An 18924-nucleotide genomic window follows, 5' to 3' on the forward strand; every position below is an offset into this window, starting at 1 on the left:
ATAACCAGAATTCATGATTTTTCTATCCAAACTGAGAAGTGCACTTGACTGCGTTGAAATCGGTCTTTTTAAGAATAGCCCCTCATGGGAATCACAAGGACAACCATTAATACTTTTTTCTCATTATGTGTATAATGGAAAGGCTAGCTCAAATAGTCAAAGCTTAGTGAGCAAGCTACTGGATAACCAAAAGTTGAAATAGGACTTCCAATAGCCAATAGGCGTGATCTTGCGGTTGCAACTGTAAGTGCTCAATACCTCTTTTGGACTCCGAATACGTTGCATTCTTTTCATTTATAGAGACAAAAGATTAATGCTAATCTTATGAGAACCAACTTGTGTGATAAGAATGATCAGCAAGCTGCAAAAAAATCCACTCTGTCTTTGAAAATGAAAAGAGCCTTCATTGGCCAAGGGCAGTTGGGCGGCAGCGTGATGGTCGAGGAGGGTGGGCGACGCTGAATCCAAGGGCTTCAGTAACATATATTGAATCAATGGCAGCTTCAGCACGCCCTCGGCAAGCACGTACACGGCCAGCACACGCACGACTGCTAGCAATCAACCAGTACACGCAGCAAGCACACACGGCCAGCAAACAACCAACACACGCACCAACCACATAAGTGGCGGCCAGTACACGGCGACGGCCCACACGCCCGTCGGCTGCCCTCGGATGCTACGGCTGCACGCAGCAGCGGCGTGAACTCCCGGCGGCCAGCAAGTGGCGCTTGCACGCATGCACGCTCGGCGGTAGCACGCGGCGGCCACGCATGTGGGGCGGCTGCACGCAGCGGCCATCACTCATGGGCGGCAGCACCTGACTCCGGCCAGCGCGTACGGTCCACGCACGCGGCGGCTGCGACCACGGGCGTCAGCGGGCGACGGGGGCGGGGGCAGGACGTAACCTACGCGGGCTGTCCTCCGGCTTCGGCCAGGGACGCGAGTGACACGACCTTTTCTCCAGCTCCGGCCATGCTCGAGCAGATCGGTCGGCCATGCGCGAGTCACATATTTAAGGGCATTGCAGTCACAGACTCACCGTACACGGATTCAATTCTTGTTTCAAACAAGCGAAGCATGTATAGTTCATTCGGTACTGAAGACAAGGCCACAACACAACTGAAAAGCAGAGTATAACACTTGCAACAGCCCAGGGACTGCGATGGCACAAAGAAGCAGCGGATGAACAAAAAATAAATGGCAGGCTAGCATTTCAGTGTACATCCTGACGTTACAGGTTTTGTGGAAGAAAACAGCAAAAATATGGATAGCACCCTGCTGTCTGTTATTGAGATGAACACAAAGTGGGATGCTACTCAACTAATCAATCAACGCAGATGGAGTCGACCAGCTTGTCAGTTTCCTCGCTGAGTTCCACGTTTTCGATCTTTAGGCGGTGCCGCATCCCAGGGAACTTCTTTCCAGCCGCTGCGTACGTCCGTACCAGCGGTTCGAACACCACCGTCCCCAGATCTTTCTGCACCTTCTTTAGCACCTCGACGAAACTCTCAGCGCCGTCCACGTCCTTCTTCTTCTCAAAGTAACCCATCAAGGTCTCGGTCACGTCATGTGGTGGCACCCAGATCCTGCCGCTGCTGTGTCCCTTCTTGATTGCACGGTCGGCGCACCAATGGGCATTCTTCAGATCCCCTACCTTGAGATAGTGCCAGATCCTGCCGCTGCTGTGTCCCTTCTTGATTGCACGGTCGGCGCATCAATGGGCATTCTTCAGATCCCCTACCTTGAGATAGTGCCAGATCCTGCCGCTGCTGTGTCCCTTCTTGATTGCACGGTCGGCGCACCAATGGGCATTCTTCAGATCCCCTACCTTGAGATAGTGCCAGATCCTGCCGCTGCTGTGTCCCTTCTTGATTGCACGGTCGGCGCACCAATGGGCATTCTTCAGATCCCCTACCTTGAGATAGTGCCAGATCCTGCCGCTGCTGTGTCCCTTCTTGATTGCACGGTCGGCGCACCAATGGGCATTCTTCAGATCCCCTACCTTGAGATAGTGCCAGATCCTGCCGCTGCTGTGTCCCTTCTTGATTGCACGGTCGGCGCACCAATGGGCATTCTTCAGATCCCCTACCTTGAGATAGTGCCAGATCCTGCCGCTGCTGTGTCCCTTCTTGATTGCACGGTCGGCGCACCAATGGGCATTCTTCAGATCCCCTACCTTGAGATAGTGCCAGATCCTGCCGCTGCTGTGTCCCTTCTTGATTGCACGGTCGGCGCACCAATGGGCATTCTTCAGATCCCCTACCTTGAGATAGTGCCAGATCCTGCCGCTGCTGTGTCCCTTCTTGATTGCACGGTCGGCGCACCAATGGGCATTCTTCAGATCCCCTACCTTGAGATAGTGCCAGATCCTGCCGCTGCTGTGTCCCTTCTTGATTGCACGGTCGGCGCACCAATGGGCATTCTTCAGATCCCCTACCTTGAGATAGTGCCAGATCCTGCCGCTGCTGTGTCCCTTCTTGATTGCACGGTCGGCGCACCAATGGGCATTCTTCAGATCCCCTACCTTGAGATAGTGCCAGATCCTGCCGCTGCTGTGTCCCTTCTTGATTGCACGGTCGGCGCACCAATGGGCATTCTTCAGATCCCCTACCTTGAGATAGTGCCAGATCCTGCCGCTGCTGTGTCCCTTCTTGATTGCACGGTCGGCGCACCAATGGGCATTCTTCAGATCCCCTACCTTGAGATAGTGCCAGATCCTGCCGCTGCTGTGTCCCTTCTTGATTGCACGGTCGGCGCACCAATGGGCATTCTTCAGATCCCCTACCTTGAGATAGTGCCAGATCCTGCCGCTGCTGTGTCCCTTCTTGATTGCACGGTCGGCGCACCAATGGGCATTCTTCAGATCCCCTACCTTGAGATAGTGCCAGATCCTGCCGCTGCTGTGTCCCTTCTTGATTGCACGGTCGGCGCACCAATGGGCATTCTTCAGATCCCCTACCTTGAGATAGTGCCAGATCCTGCCGCTGCTGTGTCCCTTCTTGATTGCACGGTCGGCGCACCAATGGGCATTCTTCAGATCCCCTACCTTGAGATAGTGCCAGATCCTGCCGCTGCTGTGTCCCTTCTTGATTGCACGGTCGGCGCACCAATGGGCATTCTTCAGATCCCCTACCTTGAGATAGTGCCAGATCCTGCCGCTGCTGTGTCCCTTCTTGATTGCACGATCGGCGCACCAATGGGCATTCTTCAGATCCCCTACCTTGAGATAGTGCCAGATCCTGCCGCTGCTGTGTCCCTTCTTGATTGCACGGTCGGCGCACCAATGGGCATTCTTCAGATCCCCTACCTTGAGATAGTGCCAGATCCTGCCGCTGCTGTGTCCCTTCTTGATTGCACGGTCGGCGCACCAATGGGCATTCTTCAGATCCCCTACCTTGAGATAGTGCCAGATCCTGCCGCTGCTGTGTCCCTTCTTGATTGCACGGTCGGCGCACCAATGGGCATTCTTCAGATCCCCTACCTTGAGATAGTGCCAGATCCTGCCGCTGCTGTGTCCCTTCTTGATTGCACGGTCGGCGCACCAATGGGCATTCTTCAGATCCCCTACCTTGAGATAGTGCCAGATCCTGCCGCTGCTGTGTCCCTTCTTGATTGCACGGTCGGCGCACCAATGGGCATTCTTCAGATCCCCTACCTTGAGATAGTGCCAGATCCTGCCGCTGCTGTGTCCCTTCTTGATTGCACGGTCGGCGCACCAATGGGCATTCTTCAGATCCCCTACCTTGAGATAGTGCCAGATCCTGCCGCTGCTGTGTCCCTTCTTGATTGCACGGTCGGCGCACCAATGGGCATTCTTCAGATCCCCTACCTTGAGATAGTGCCAGATCCTGCCGCTGCTGTGTCCCTTCTTGATTGCACGGTCGGCGCACCAATGGGCATTCTTCAGATCCCCTACCTTGAGATAGTGCCAGATCCTGCCGCTGCTGTGTCCCTTCTTGATTGCACGGTCGGCGCACCAATGGGCATTCTTCAGATCCCCTACCTTGAGATAGTGCCAGATCCTGCCGCTGCTGTGTCCCTTCTTGATTGCACGGTCGGCGCACCAATGGGCATTCTTCAGATCCCCTACCTTGAGATAGTGCCAGATCCTGCCGCTGCTGTGTCCCTTCTTGATTGCACGGTCGGCGCACCAATGGGCATTCTTCAGATCCCCTACCTTGAGATAGTGCCAGATCCTGCCGCTGCTGTGTCCCTTCTTGATTGCACGGTCGGCGCACCAATGGGCATTCTTCAGATCCCCTACCTTGAGATAGTGCCAGATCCTGCCGCTGCTGTGTCCCTTCTTGATTGCACGGTCGGCGCACCAATGGGCATTCTTCAGATCCCCTACCTTGAGATAGTGCCAGATCCTGCCGCTGCTGTGTCCCTTCTTGATTGCACGGTCGGCGCACCAATGGGCATTCTTCAGATCCCCTACCTTGAGATAGTGCCAGATCCTGCCGCTGCTGTGTCCCTTCTTGATTGCACGGTCGGCGCACCAATGGGCATTCTTCAGATCCCCTACCTTGAGATAGTGCCAGATCCTGCCGCTGCTGTGTCCCTTCTTGATTGCACGGTCGGCGCACCAATGGGCATTCTTCAGATCCCCTACCTTGAGATAGTGCCAGATCCTGCCGCTGCTGTGTCCCTTCTTGATTGCACGGTCGGCGCACCAATGGGCATTCTTCAGATCCCCTACCTTGAGATAGTGCCAGATCCTGCCGCTGCTGTGTCCCTTCTTGATTGCACGGTCGGCGCACCAATGGGCATTCTTCAGATCCCCTACCTTGAGATAGTGCCAGATCCTGCCGCTGCTGTGTCCCTTCTTGATTGCACGGTCGGCGCACCAATGGGCATTCTTCAGATCCCCTACCTTGAGATAGTGCCAGATCCTGCCGCTGCTGTGTCCCTTCTTGATTGCACGGTCGGCGCACCAATGGGCATTCTTCAGATCCCCTACCTTGAGATAGTGCCAGATCCTGCCGCTGCTGTGTCCCTTCTTGATTGCACGGTCGGCGCACCAATGGGCATTCTTCAGATCCCCTACCTTGAGATAGTGCCAGATCCTGCCGCTGCTGTGTCCCTTCTTGATTGCACGGTCGGCGCACCAATGGGCATTCTTCAGATCCCCTACCTTGAGATAGTGCCAGATCCTGCCGCTGCTGTGTCCCTTCTTGATTGCACGGTCGGCGCACCAATGGGCATTCTTCAGATCCCCTACCTTGAGATAGTGCCAGATCCTGCCGCTGCTGTGTCCCTTCTTGATTGCACGGTCGGCGCACCAATGGGCATTCTTCAGATCCCCTACCTTGAGATAGTGCCAGATCCTGCCGCTGCTGTGTCCCTTCTTGATTGCACGGTCGGCGCACCAATGGGCATTCTTCAGATCCCCTACCTTGAGATAGTGCCAGATCCTGCCGCTGCTGTGTCCCTTCTTGATTGCACGGTCGGCGCACCAATGGGCATTCTTCAGATCCCCTACCTTGAGATAGTGCCAGATCCTGCCGCTGCTGTGTCCCTTCTTGATTGCACGGTCGGCGCACCAATGGGCATTCTTCAGATCCCCTACCTTGAGATAGTGCCAGATCCTGCCGCTGCTGTGTCCCTTCTTGATTGCACGGTCGGCGCACCAATGGGCATTCTTCAGATCCCCTACCTTGAGATAGTGCCAGATCCTGCCGCTGCTGTGTCCCTTCTTGATTGCACGGTCGGCGCACCAATGGGCATTCTTCAGATCCCCTACCTTGAGATAGTGCCAGATCCTGCCGCTGCTGTGTCCCTTCTTGATTGCACGGTCGGCGCACCAATGGGCATTCTTCAGATCCCCTACCTTGAGATAGTGCCAGATCCTGCCGCTGCTGTGTCCCTTCTTGATTGCACGGTCGGCGCACCAATGGGCATTCTTCAGATCCCCTACCTTGAGATAGTGCCAGATCCTGCCGCTGCTGTGTCCCTTCTTGATTGCACGGTCGGCGCACCAATGGGCATTCTTCAGATCCCCTACCTTGAGATAGTGCCAGATCCTGCCGCTGCTGTGTCCCTTCTTGATTGCACGGTCGGCGCACCAATGGGCATTCTTCAGATCCCCTACCTTGAGATAGTGCCAGATCCTGCCGCTGCTGTGTCCCTTCTTGATTGCACGGTCGGCGCACCAATGGGCATTCTTCAGATCCCCTACCTTGAGATAGTGCCAGATCCTGCCGCTGCTGTGTCCCTTCTTGATTGCACGGTCGGCGCACCAATGGGCATTCTTCAGATCCCCTACCTTGAGATAGTGCCAGATCCTGCCGCTGCTGTGTCCCTTCTTGATTGCACGGTCGGCGCACCAATGGGCATTCTTCAGATCCCCTACCTTGAGATAGTGCCAGATCCTGCCGCTGCTGTGTCCCTTCTTGATTGCACGGTCGGCGCACCAATGGGCATTCTTCAGATCCCCTACCTTGAGATAGTGCCAGATCCTGCCGCTGCTGTGTCCCTTCTTGATTGCACGGTCGGCGCACCAATGGGCATTCTTCAGATCCCCTACCTTGAGATAGTGCCAGATCCTGCCGCTGCTGTGTCCCTTCTTGATTGCACGGTCGGCGCACCAATGGGCATTCTTCAGATCCCCTACCTTGAGATAGTGCCAGATCCTGCCGCTGCTGTGTCCCTTCTTGATTGCACGGTCGGCGCACCAATGGGCATTCTTCAGATCCCCTACCTTGAGATAGTGCCAGATCCTGCCGCTGCTGTGTCCCTTCTTGATTGCACGGTCGGCGCACCAATGGGCATTCTTCAGATCCCCTACCTTGAGATAGTGCCAGATCCTGCCGCTGCTGTGTCCCTTCTTGATTGCACGGTCGGCGCACCAATGGGCATTCTTCAGATCCCCTACCTTGAGATAGTGCCAGATCCTGCCGCTGCTGTGTCCCTTCTTGATTGCACGGTCGGCGCACCAATGGGCATTCTTCAGATCCCCTACCTTGAGATAGTGCCAGATCCTGCCGCTGCTGTGTCCCTTCTTGATTGCACGGTCGGCGCACCAATGGGCATTCTTCAGATCCCCTACCTTGAGATAGTGCCAGATCCTGCCGCTGCTGTGTCCCTTCTTGATTGCACGGTCGGCGCACCAATGGGCATTCTTCAGATCCCCTACCTTGAGATAGTGCCAGATCCTGCCGCTGCTGTGTCCCTTCTTGATTGCACGGTCGGCGCACCAATGGGCATTCTTCAGATCCCCTACCTTGAGATAGTGCCAGATCCTGCCGCTGCTGTGTCCCTTCTTGATTGCACGGTCGGCGCACCAATGGGCATTCTTCAGATCCCCTACCTTGAGATAGTGCCAGATCCTGCCGCTGCTGTGTCCCTTCTTGATTGCACGGTCGGCGCACCAATGGGCATTCTTCAGATCCCCTACCTTGAGATAGTGCCAGATCCTGCCGCTGCTGTGTCCCTTCTTGATTGCACGGTCGGCGCACCAATGGGCATTCTTCAGATCCCCTACCTTGAGATAGTGCCAGATCCTGCCGCTGCTGTGTCCCTTCTTGATTGCACGGTCGGCGCACCAATGGGCATTCTTCAGATCCCCTACCTTGAGATAGTGCCAGATCCTGCCGCTGCTGTGTCCCTTCTTGATTGCACGGTCGGCGCACCAATGGGCATTCTTCAGATCCCCTACCTTGAGATAGTGCCAGATCCTGCCGCTGCTGTGTCCCTTCTTGATTGCACGGTCGGCGCACCAATGGGCATTCTTCAGATCCCCTACCTTGAGATAGTGCCAGATCCTGCCGCTGCTGTGTCCCTTCTTGATTGCACGGTCGGCGCACCAATGGGCATTCTTCAGATCCCCTACCTTGAGATAGTGCCAGATCCTGCCGCTGCTGTGTCCCTTCTTGATTGCACGGTCGGCGCACCAATGGGCATTCTTCAGATCCCCTACCTTGAGATAGTGCCAGATCCTGCCGCTGCTGTGTCCCTTCTTGATTGCACGGTCGGCGCACCAATGGGCATTCTTCAGATCCCCTACCTTGAGATAGTGCCAGATCCTGCCGCTGCTGTGTCCCTTCTTGATTGCACGGTCGGCGCACCAATGGGCATTCTTCAGATCCCCTACCTTGAGATAGTGCCAGATCCTGCCGCTGCTGTGTCCCTTCTTGATTGCACGGTCGGCGCACCAATGGGCATTCTTCAGATCCCCTACCTTGAGATAGTGCCAGATCCTGCCGCTGCTGTGTCCCTTCTTGATTGCACGGTCGGCGCACCAATGGGCATTCTTCAGATCCCCTACCTTGAGATAGTGCCAGATCCTGCCGCTGCTGTGTCCCTTCTTGATTGCACGGTCGGCGCACCAATGGGCATTCTTCAGATCGTGCTCCATGAAAATCTCCCACGTCTTCGCGTTAAGCCTTCCTCCACGCATCTTGGCACGCTTCTTGAGAGCAATGGCCTTGTCAAGCATACCCTCTGTAACATATGCTTTCATCAGAGCATTTGCAACCCGGATGTCGTATTTAGGACGTTTCAAGTCAAGCTCCTCTGTTTCCTTAACATCAGAATCGATATCATTGCTAGATGCATTAGTTGAAGACTAGAGTCTTCGTCCAACTTACAAGTTTGAGTTGCCACAGCATCAGTTGCTTTAATCTTAGGTGGACGGATGTATCGGGCTTCCCACTCTTTGAAACAGGCCCCAGCAGTATGCAGATCCTTCAAGTTCGCGAGACAAGGTTTGCACCCCAGCATGAATGAGTAACGCCCAAACACATGGTACGAGCAGATTGCCGCACCACCACCACCTACGACCGCCGATTGCCAGCCACCACGCCGTCCTCGCGAGTCACGACCATGCTAGTCAACTAGCATCCGAGCCACGGGTTCCGCCCGCAAGCACCGTGGCTCAAGTCCGCCGACGTGGTGTCCTCAACCATCCCACCATCCCCGCCAAGAACCACCGGCGTCACCGACTGGCAAAGGAGCAAACGGCCGGTCCTTTTGCCCCAGAACGTGTCCCTTGGTCGGATCAGAGGCCATCCGGCTGAATTTGGGCAGAGGGAAACTGCCGGTGGCCGAACCGCCTAGCCCGGTCACCCGGACCCGCGTCAAGGTCGCCGTGCGAGGGGACGAGATTCCATTCCCTACCGCCGCCGGTGCTAGCCGGGGTTTCGCCCGACTGCGCCTCTGGCTGCAGCGTGGAAGGAAGGGGACAAGGAGAGGGCGGCGGCCCGTAGTGTCTACATGGTTTAATCTACAGAAATAATCAGGTCAGAAGGAAGAGAGGTCGTTTAAAATGACACAGAAGAAGCACTATCTACATCTTTTACGTGTTTCTTCCGTAAAAGAGGCTTCCGCATACATGTGGTGAGCATGTTAACAACGGAAACTTGTGTGCAACTGAACACACCTGATCTTCATGAGCTACACGCCATTCAGCAGCATCATGCCTATTGCGCAGCTGTAACTGACATTTTGAACATTGTTCGCTCCGTCTATTTATTTATATATTACTAGGCCATATGCACCTTTTCATCGGGTTATGAGTGTACATTACTACTGAACTTTTGATATATTCTTCTTCCTGATGAGTTGAGATTTTAGATGGAACTGAAAGGAAATATGAACAAACATCGGTCCATGTGCTGGACTGCGCCAACTGAGAGACCATGAAATTTTGACAGGAAATTGAGCTGCTGAGGTCCAACATCCATAAAAGAATGCAGGCTTGACAAATTGGACGTGATTTTATCCCATCGAGAAGTGTTCAGTTTGTTTGATTTCAAGTAGGGAATGTTCCGCGTGATTCATTGTTTCTATGTTCCTTTAAGATGTTTGACGATATGATACTCTTTCACTTTGCTTCCTCGATACTGCGTTCAAAAATACAAAAAAAGAGTAAATCCATCCGCACAATGTTTATACTATCAATTTGTCACCGTCCATGAAAGCAAGTTTTCCTTAAGTTGTGTGGATCCGTGAGTCGGCATCCTGAAGGAAGTTGACATGCTCCAGCTCCTTGCCTACGGCGCCTGTCCGGGTCGCTGCTAAGCTGGGATAGGCATAGGGCCGTAGGCCTGAATTCTGGGTTGCCAGCCACCGACCAGGAAAATGTGCCTACCAAGGTAAACAGTGCCAGACTTGCAAGGTTTCTGCAATGGCACGAGTCTCTAACGCTGTCTGGCTAATACTCCCTCCGTCTTAAATTAAGTGTTTCAACTTCGTATTAGCACTAATACAAAATTATACTAAGCTTGAAACACTTATTTTGGAACATAGGAGTACGATTCTAACACTTGTAAGTATATTGATGCGCGTCCGATGTCAGGTAGCTAATTTTCTTTTCTGTTTTTTTCTTAATAAATGTTCCATTTGAAGAAAATCCAGATTTGTTTAACATTTTTGGTAGAACAAAAAAACATTTTTAGAGACTGTTTTTCTAAACTTGTGATGTGCATTTTTATTATATATGTAGCACGAAATTTTTCTAGGTCCTTTTTAACGCCCCACATGGCTTTTTTTAGTAAAGAGCATGGCATTTTAATAATTAATAACATGTCAATTTCTATTATTAAGAGGATGTCAGTTTTATTATTAGTAACATGGAACTTTTTTTAGTTACATGACATTTTTATTTATCAAGAGGGGTGGCAGCTTATGATAAAAGCACATGGCATTTTTGTTATTGTTTTCATGGCATTTTTTAATATCTAGAGGATGGAAATTCTATTAGTAGGAGGATAGCAATTTTTTGCCATGGCAAAAAAGAATTCACCGGCATTACATTTTTTATGAATTTGTGAAGAGTGGACAAAATAAAGACAAAATATTATATCATACTCTATCCATTCCTAATTGTAAGTATTTTTAGAGATTCTACTGTGAACTACATACGGATGTATATAGACATATTTTAGAGTGTAAACTCATTTATTTTGCTCCGTGTGTAGTCTCTAATGAAATCTCTAAAAAGACTTATATTTAAGAATGGATGGACTAGCATTTTTTGTAAAGTAGTGTGTCCTTTTTATAATTAACTTGGCATTTTTCATAAAGTAGCATGGTATTTTTCATTTTTTATATTCATAGCAATTATACAATGTTTTTTTCTCAATGTTTACAAGAAAAATATGTTTTTTTGTTCATGGTACTTCAAAAAATAAAAAGTAAATTGGGCATCTCGGCCATTGGGGGTTCGCCATGGCCCTTCCCCTGGCGGACGATCAAGGAGGGTTGATTCGTATGCTAGGAGCAGCTTACCAAATCGGCAAAATAATCCAATCGACCCACACCCATGGTGACCATTCCTGAGTTATTGGGGTCGTTCATCAGAAAAGAAAATTATATAGAACTTTGCTTCCTAGTGAAAATGGGCTGATATACGGCAAGACCAACAAAGTCGTGGATAGATAATTTCATCCGCTCAATCATCAGTATGGAGAAAATGGTAAACAACTTTGCTTCCCGGTGAAAATGTGATGATATATTAGTTTGAACTGAAAATGAACATTTACCCCAACGTGTACATGTGATCCGCGTGTGAACAACAAAATATTATCTGCAGATGGACAACGGTGAAAATGTGATGATATATTAGTTTGAACTGAAAATGAACATTTACCCCAACGTGTACATGTGATCCGCGTGTGAACAACAGAATATTATCTACAGATGGACAACACGAGAAACATTGTTACTCATCATGAAATACACGCCATTCAACAGCATCACACTTATCATGCGCTAATTTGTCCAAAGTTTTAAGCATTGCCCAGTCTGCCTTTATATATCTCTAAACCGTATGCACCTTTTCTACGCGCTTCCATTGGTTGTCACGTCATGACTATAGAATCACTACTAAACTTTTCATGTGTTCTCTTGCCGATGAGTTGAGATTTTAGAAGAAACTAGAAGAAATTTTGGACAAAATCTGGAAAAGTGGCGGGTGAGTGCCAGCTAAGGAAACCATGAAAAATTGATAAGAAAGTGTGTTGTTGCAGATCCAACATGCATGGAACTAATTGTCTGACATGCTTTATACAATTAAGAACAATGCAAGCCCGGCAAAATGGATCGATTTTATCCATGGAGAAGTGCTCGGTATGTTCGAGTCAAGTGTGTAAAGTGTGTCCCGTTAATAAGCGCTCAGTATGTCCATTGCGAGAAGATGAATCCAATTGTGTAGAGTGGAGGCAAGTATGTAATTCATCATTTGCATCTTCCAAGTAATTAAAGAGCATGGCAATATGATACTCCTCCCTCCTCCAAGAGAGAATATAGAAACGAAGTTATCCATCCACACAATGTTTATATTATCAAAATTTCTGCTAGTTGACCTGGAGTCAAGGTTCAGGAGGAGGCAACGTGCCTCGGTTCCTGGAAGCGGCTGGCATGGTTCCGACACTTGCAATATATAAAGAGCATCTCTGTGAACTCTGCAATTGCAAGTCCGATGCATGATCGGCGTATAATCATAGTTTGTAGTTTAGAGGAAACTGCGATTCTAGGAAGGCATGCAAACATAGATGATCTAAGACAGTATGAAACATATGAGAAGTTTATATTGTAATCACAGTTTGGTACATGCTAGAAATGAGCTGAGGGAAGTGATTATTCTTCACATTCAGATAGTCTAACTAGTACCTCTGCTGATTTAGGGAGTTTGTTTGCACATTTTAACTTGGGAAAACCGAATCCCAATCCATTTTTTGAGCTTAATGCCCGCATCAACAACGTAAGATGAATTCCTTCTGCATTTATTCCATGGTTATGCTAGTTAACTCCTCATGAGCACCGTACCTTGTGAGGGGCTAAGTTGGCAAAAGTTTTGTCACTAGCAAGAAGACATAGAACATAAAACTCAAAAGGTGTAAATATTGGTGCTTGAAGTGTGTTGGATGAATGAAGCCATAATTTATTTATTTTTGCTCAAAGCGGTTAGGATGAAGACGTAACTTTTGTGCTCCGGATGCACGATTTAATCAAGTACTAGCTCACTCGAAGACGTAACACTCATTCGTGTGTACCCTGATAAAGTTAGCGCTTGCTTGATTTTGCTCCATGATAAAGTTAGCGCTTGCAGGGTTTTTCCTTTTACAGATTATGAATCGATAATTCTGTGTAATAGCGATTCCCAAATGCGCTCGTGATTACCCCATGTACCGAGGCCGCTGAAGTTGTGTTGCCGTATCAGCACTTGTCAAGACAGAAATCAAGTCAGTAGTAGTAGTGATCTAAGAGATCTTACAAAAGTTTACACAGGGGTTAGTGTTTAGTCATCAAGACACGCAAACAGACCTTTCGATGTAAATTTCAAATGAAAAGGCAAAGTGCAATTTCCACAAAGACAGACAAATGACAATAGACGATCTAGACAAGCCATCCTTCATACAATCTACAAGTTTGAATGGTAATCACGGAATGGTACATACAAAAGAAAAAGAACTGGACTAATTTAACTCGTAACGGCAAAGGAACAACAAAGGGGGACACAGAACATCTCTCTCACAGACCAATCAAACTTCAATAATAACATCAGCCGATTGATGATCATAAAACAATAATACAGAAAAGAACCGAGATGAGGAATGTGTACATTACAAAGGAAACTAGGTTCTTCTACTTTAACATCCGTGTCCGTGGGTGTTTTCCATCTTCCAAGATTTTCGTTGCCTAATTTACACCCATGAAAACGCCCCAACTCTTCCAGAAAGCGGTTTGAAGATCATATACATCGCTAACCAAACTATCACTCGGGAACAAATATGATGTTGAATTTGTCAGGCGTTGCTTACAGAGCAAACCGAAAATTAGTTTGAGAGCTGGAACCTTCCTGTCGGTTTCCTCTTTCGCCATCCCTAGACAAAGATTATGATGATAAAAATAAGCTCGGCTTTTACAGAATTTGGTGAGAATTAGGTGAGTGCATCGAAAAGGACTTACAAAAAGTGCATAGTAGAAGAGTGTGAGTATGGCGAGAGCAACAAATCCATATTGGAAAACATTGTACCTGCATATTAAGATGTTCAATTGCAGTATGTATAGTGATTCTGGAGTCTACAGCTATATAGATTTAATCATTCAAAGCAACCACTGCAGGTTGATAGTTCTGCTGACTTCTGCTAGTTCAAAACTTACTTGTAGAGATACTTGATTCCGCGAAGAGACTGCAGTGTGTGGCCAAAGATCTCCTGGGCTGCAGTCGCTTGTGCGTAGTACGCAAAAGCTGTCGCGCAGAACTGAATCACACTGCACAAGACACAAGCATGGAAATTCAAGAGAGAGGACTTCTTAAAGAACAACAATTTTGCGCTTCTCATGCAGAGTCCATTTTCATCTAATGTAATACTCCCTACATTCCTAAATATAAGGTGTATTAGTTTTTAAAAAAGTCAAACGTTCTCTATGTTTGACCAACCGTACAAGAAAATATATAAATATTTGCAATATCAAATATATAAAATATAAAAATATACTTCATGGTCAATCTACTGATAATGATTTGGTATTCTAGATATTGATATTTTTGTCTATAAACCTGGTCAAAGTTACAGAAGTTTTGACTTTTAGAAAAAATAATACACCTTATATTTAGGAACGGGGGGAGTAGATCATAGGCCCAAGTAAGATCAATGCTAAGTCAATGCCTCAGAGGGATGTCCACTTCCAGGTATTGCAATATTACTTGCTAATACTCCCTCCGTCCCAAAATAACTGTCTCAAGCTTAATACAAATTTGTACTAGAGCTAGTACAAAGTTGAGACACTTATTTTGGGACGGAGGGAGTAACAGAAACTGCTGTCCTAACGCTTCGTGGGAACTACTTCTTTAGATCTGGCCACATATCTTCCACTACTTCTAAAATTCTTGTATACGAATAGAAGTTACAGCCTTCAAACATTTCATCTGGACTAACAAGACATGAACTTCTCAAAGAAGACCTTGGCAACATACCTGATGGAACAGAGTAGGATCAATCCGACATTAAACAGGAAAGAATTCATCAAAGTTCCTCCCCATCTGAAATAAGTTAGATACTTGTTAGTAAATGTAAAGAAATGACACTGCAAAGAAAAAGAGACATGGAATGAGTCAACTACTTCATTGGGTGAATGGTGATGAAAACTAGTTTCAGGCCAAGCATCATTTCCCCAGCAATGACTGCGATGAGGAGATAGAAACAGAAGAATGCAAAAGCAGCAGTCCCAAGCAGACCTGGTACACGAAACAAAAGATTAGTCGGTTTATTCACAAAGAGGGTAACTGGATAGGTTGAGAACAATATCAAGGATCAGAAATGTACCCCAAACACTGTCCAGCTTTATGAAGATCTCATTCAGGAAAGAAGATAGAGGGGGATCCACCAACAAGTATATGATAATATGTGCAACCCAAGCAATCGATACAATTAACCTAAGATCATAGATCATTGTCAGACGAATGCACTTGCAAATATGTTAGACTGAATGGATGTACAGTTCAGATACACATTTACACTTACCCAACAATGCCGAATATGAGTTTTCCAATGTAAGCAAGCACTGTAAAAGCCCAGGTAGCCTCAGCCTGCACCATGATGGATGTCAAGAAAAGGGTCAGTGACAACATGAAAAAGATTGCATATGAGAATTCAAGAGCAGTTACCTTCTCTCCTTGAGGGTACATCTCTTCCAGGGCATTCATGTCATTTTCCAAAAGTAGCAACTCCTAATGATTGAGATGGAACGTTAATATGATAGTTAATAGCATAATAGAACATCACAGAAAGATGTACAATATATTAAAGAGAATGGTTCATATGAATACAATTGAAGTTTCAAAGCATATGATCCGTATGAAGGGTGAGCATACCTTCTCGACAGCCTTCACATTTTTGCGCCATTTTCTGCCTTTGTTCCCACTTCTCTCTTCTTGGTGAAGGGCTTCAGCTGCCTTCTTCAATTCCTTGGCCTTCTTTCCTAATTCAGTTGCTTCCTGAAGGGAACATTTCCAACCTCAAGGTCAGATCGATATCTAAATCAAACAAGAATTACATGCAACAGAAACCTTCGCTGTAATGAGTTGAGGCAAACAGCCTTCATAACTAAAACAAAGCATATAAGAATGTACACACCTTTATATATTGTGAGCGTGTGATGACAGCTTTTGGACGCCGGACAAACGAGAATATAAGACTCAAGGGAAGGCAAGCAATGCCAACACCACCAAATATCTATAATAATAAAAAGTTGTTAACAGATGTCAAGTCAAAGCTGTACAGAAAGGGGCCAGTATGATTACGTGCAAAAATTGACCAATTGGAAAGAAAATACATGGCTAAAATTGTTTCTGGTACAGCTTTGTCTAAGAAACAAACAAAGGTACAATACAACAGCAATCGAGCTAAATTGTAAACATTAAAAACTCACTGTGAAGAGCACAGATCCAACAATGGTAGCAAGGGCAACCACGTATTCAGGGAATGTAGCACGCATTGTCCAAGTTGTTTGAGAGTTAGCAGGTGCAGTATTAGCTGAACACTGAAGAAAAAAAACCACAAAACAACTCAGTCGCCAGATGAAAAATATGAAATGATGAGCTGCATGAAGTGAAACACGGGATGGGAAGAACCATTCCATCAGCAGGTTAACCTGACGGGTCAATGGAGCGATGCAAGGTTGGCCACTTGTGAATGCACCGAACTGGTTTGGGCCTGGAAATGTCTGGACAGATGAAGAGAGGTGCCTGACAGTGAAGTCCACTTTGCCAATAAGTGCTGAAGCAACAAAGCAGAAGTGCAGTCAGGTAAAGTCAGGACATCATGGATTAGCAACAAGTCAACATCACGAGAGGTATAAAGTGCAACATCACGCATTGTAAGAAGTTGACATCAATGAAGGCATAATTCATCCCATGCAGGTACAGGCATGAAGGGTCTGTCTGATGTGAGCAAGAAACATGGACGTTGTGCCAAATGAGCAGGACAAAACGATATGTTGTTTCCTAAGTTTCCTAACGAGTCCAAATGCATAAGCTGCAACCTAGGACAGCAAAACAAGCAGTGAAGTATACAAATCAGAGGTCTAATGCTTGTTTTGCTGTGAAGTATGCAATTCAGAGGTCTAACGGGCATGATGAATCGACGAATGAGAACTGTAGCAATTTCAGATCTGGCTATGCAGCATTGACTGGCCATGGAGGAGAAACGTGAAACCTCTGAAGCTCGAGGCTCCTCCAATCCAATCTACAATCGAAATGCAGGGCAACACCCCGAGATTCACATTTGAAGCTCGAATCGGTCCAAACTTTCTCGGAGCAGATTTAGCAGTGAGCAGAGCAGAGCATGAGAAATGGGTTGAGGCAGGCAAAAAAAGGAGAATGGCTATCCGCACGCATACGCACCGTATAGGATGCCGAGGACGAGGCCGCAGACGACGGCGGAGGCGACGACCCATATGAGGGCGCTCTTGAGCCGCTTCCCGACGGACCTGGACGCAGGGCGGATCTAAGCAGTCAGCGAAGCAAGGCGATGCAGGCAGAGGAAGAAAAGGGGAAACTCAAGGATGACTGACTTGTCCTGGTCGCCCTCGTAGTAGAACATGGCGAACGGTATGACGAGGAAGACGAGGACGGCGTCGATGATGTAGACGACGAGCCAGAGCGTCTTCATGGGGAGGGTGAGGGAGCAGGCCCCGCTGTAGACGGCCCGCTTGCAGGCCTGCCTGTTGGCGACGTCGGCGGGGAGCATGAGGATGGAGAGGACGGCGACGGTGATGCCGAGCACGACGACGAGCTTGGGGAAGTAGGCCTGGTTGGCGTCGTCGGGGTGCTGGTAGTTGACGAGCAGGTAGACGCTGACGAGCAGCACCAGGACGCTCACCACCGCCGCCACGATCACCAGCGCCACGTTGAAGTCCCCCATCTCGGCCCCGCCGGGGTTCCGGTGCGCCGCCTCGGCCCCGTCAGATCGGATCTCTGTCGAGTAGAGTAGTAGGGGCGGGGGGGGGCACGGGCTAGGGTTTGGGCGCGCGAGGGGGGTGGGGGGCGGGTATGCTGCGGTGTCGCCGGCGGCGGGGCGGCCACCGGCGCGGCGGGCGGGATCTGCGCGGGGCGGGGCGGGGGGATTTGGGTGGGTTGACGACGGCGGGAGGGGGAGTGGGGAAAGGGAGAGGGAGGGGGTTGGCAGCGTGGCGTGGTGGGGATGGGGATGGGCTGGCGGCCGGCTCGGGTCTGGTGGTTTGGTTTTTGGGTTAGCTGAGGCTGAGCTGTGCTGTGCTGTGTGCTGGGGGGCGGTGGATTTTGAAAAAGAAAAAAAACACGCGTGGATTTGGCCCTTCCGTTTGGTTCGAGAGGGAGGGTGGCTGTTTGTTTGTTTGTGTTGATGTTGATCTCTGTGTGAGTGAGTCCGTCAGTCGGTCTCGTGTCGTCCGCACCGGTGCGGTTTTTTGGTCCGCGATGCGATTGGATTGGAAGGGGTCCTCCGGACGGCGGTTGGTGATGGATGCAGCGGATCGCTTTCGGTTCAAGCTAACCAGACCAGTGCTTAGGTGGGACCGCCCCGCTCCATCAAAAATAGCTCCGCTCCATCAAATTCATTTTGGAGCAGTTTCATATAGGAGTTGTAGCTCTTTTAAAGAGAATGTTTGGCTTTTATCCAGCTCCAACTTCACGAATGAAAATTTTAATGAAAATAATCTATTTGATTGGATGAGAGGGAAGAAACGAAGGGGTATCCACTTACTGATGGCAGTGGTGGGTAATTTTGCTCCAACTACAGCTTCTACAATTTTATGGAGCACCTCCTAGAGAGCTTCATGAAAAACAAGAAGTTGGACCCCAGATTCTAGTTTTTTTGTGAAGTTGTATATCGTGGAGCTACCCCGTTTGGCTTATGTTTTCTACAGCGGAGCTGATTTTTGTGGAGTAGAACAGTCCCAAACATGCCCTTAATCATTCACTTTTTATTTCCAGGCTCG

At 48.7% G+C, this 18924-nt stretch overlaps 1 protein-coding gene across 1 annotated transcript; it reads right to left on the reverse strand.

Annotated features, from left to right (window-relative positions):
• Positions 1-13473: 13473 nt before the first annotated feature.
• LOC123407157 (LIMR family protein Os06g0128200) lies at positions 13474-18164 on the reverse strand. Its single transcript, XM_045100226.1, has 14 exons — positions 17521-18164; positions 17351-17436; positions 16600-16724; positions 16378-16488; positions 16083-16181; positions 15821-15943; positions 15614-15676; positions 15471-15535; positions 15273-15382; positions 15070-15184; positions 14924-14989; positions 14107-14217; positions 13912-13978; positions 13474-13826 (listed from the first exon to the last, which is right to left on the reverse strand). Exons 1-14 carry the CDS (start codon positions 17868-17870, stop codon positions 13779-13781), a joined length of 1539 nt encoding a protein of 512 aa, XP_044956161.1. The 5' UTR covers positions 17871-18164; the 3' UTR covers positions 13474-13778.
• Positions 18165-18924: the final 760 nt, after the last annotated feature.

The sequence above is a fragment of the Hordeum vulgare genome, chromosome 7H (assembly GCF_904849725.1).
Source record: "Hordeum vulgare subsp. vulgare chromosome 7H, MorexV3_pseudomolecules_assembly, whole genome shotgun sequence".
Lineage (NCBI taxonomy): Eukaryota > Viridiplantae > Streptophyta > Magnoliopsida > Poales > Poaceae > Hordeum > Hordeum vulgare.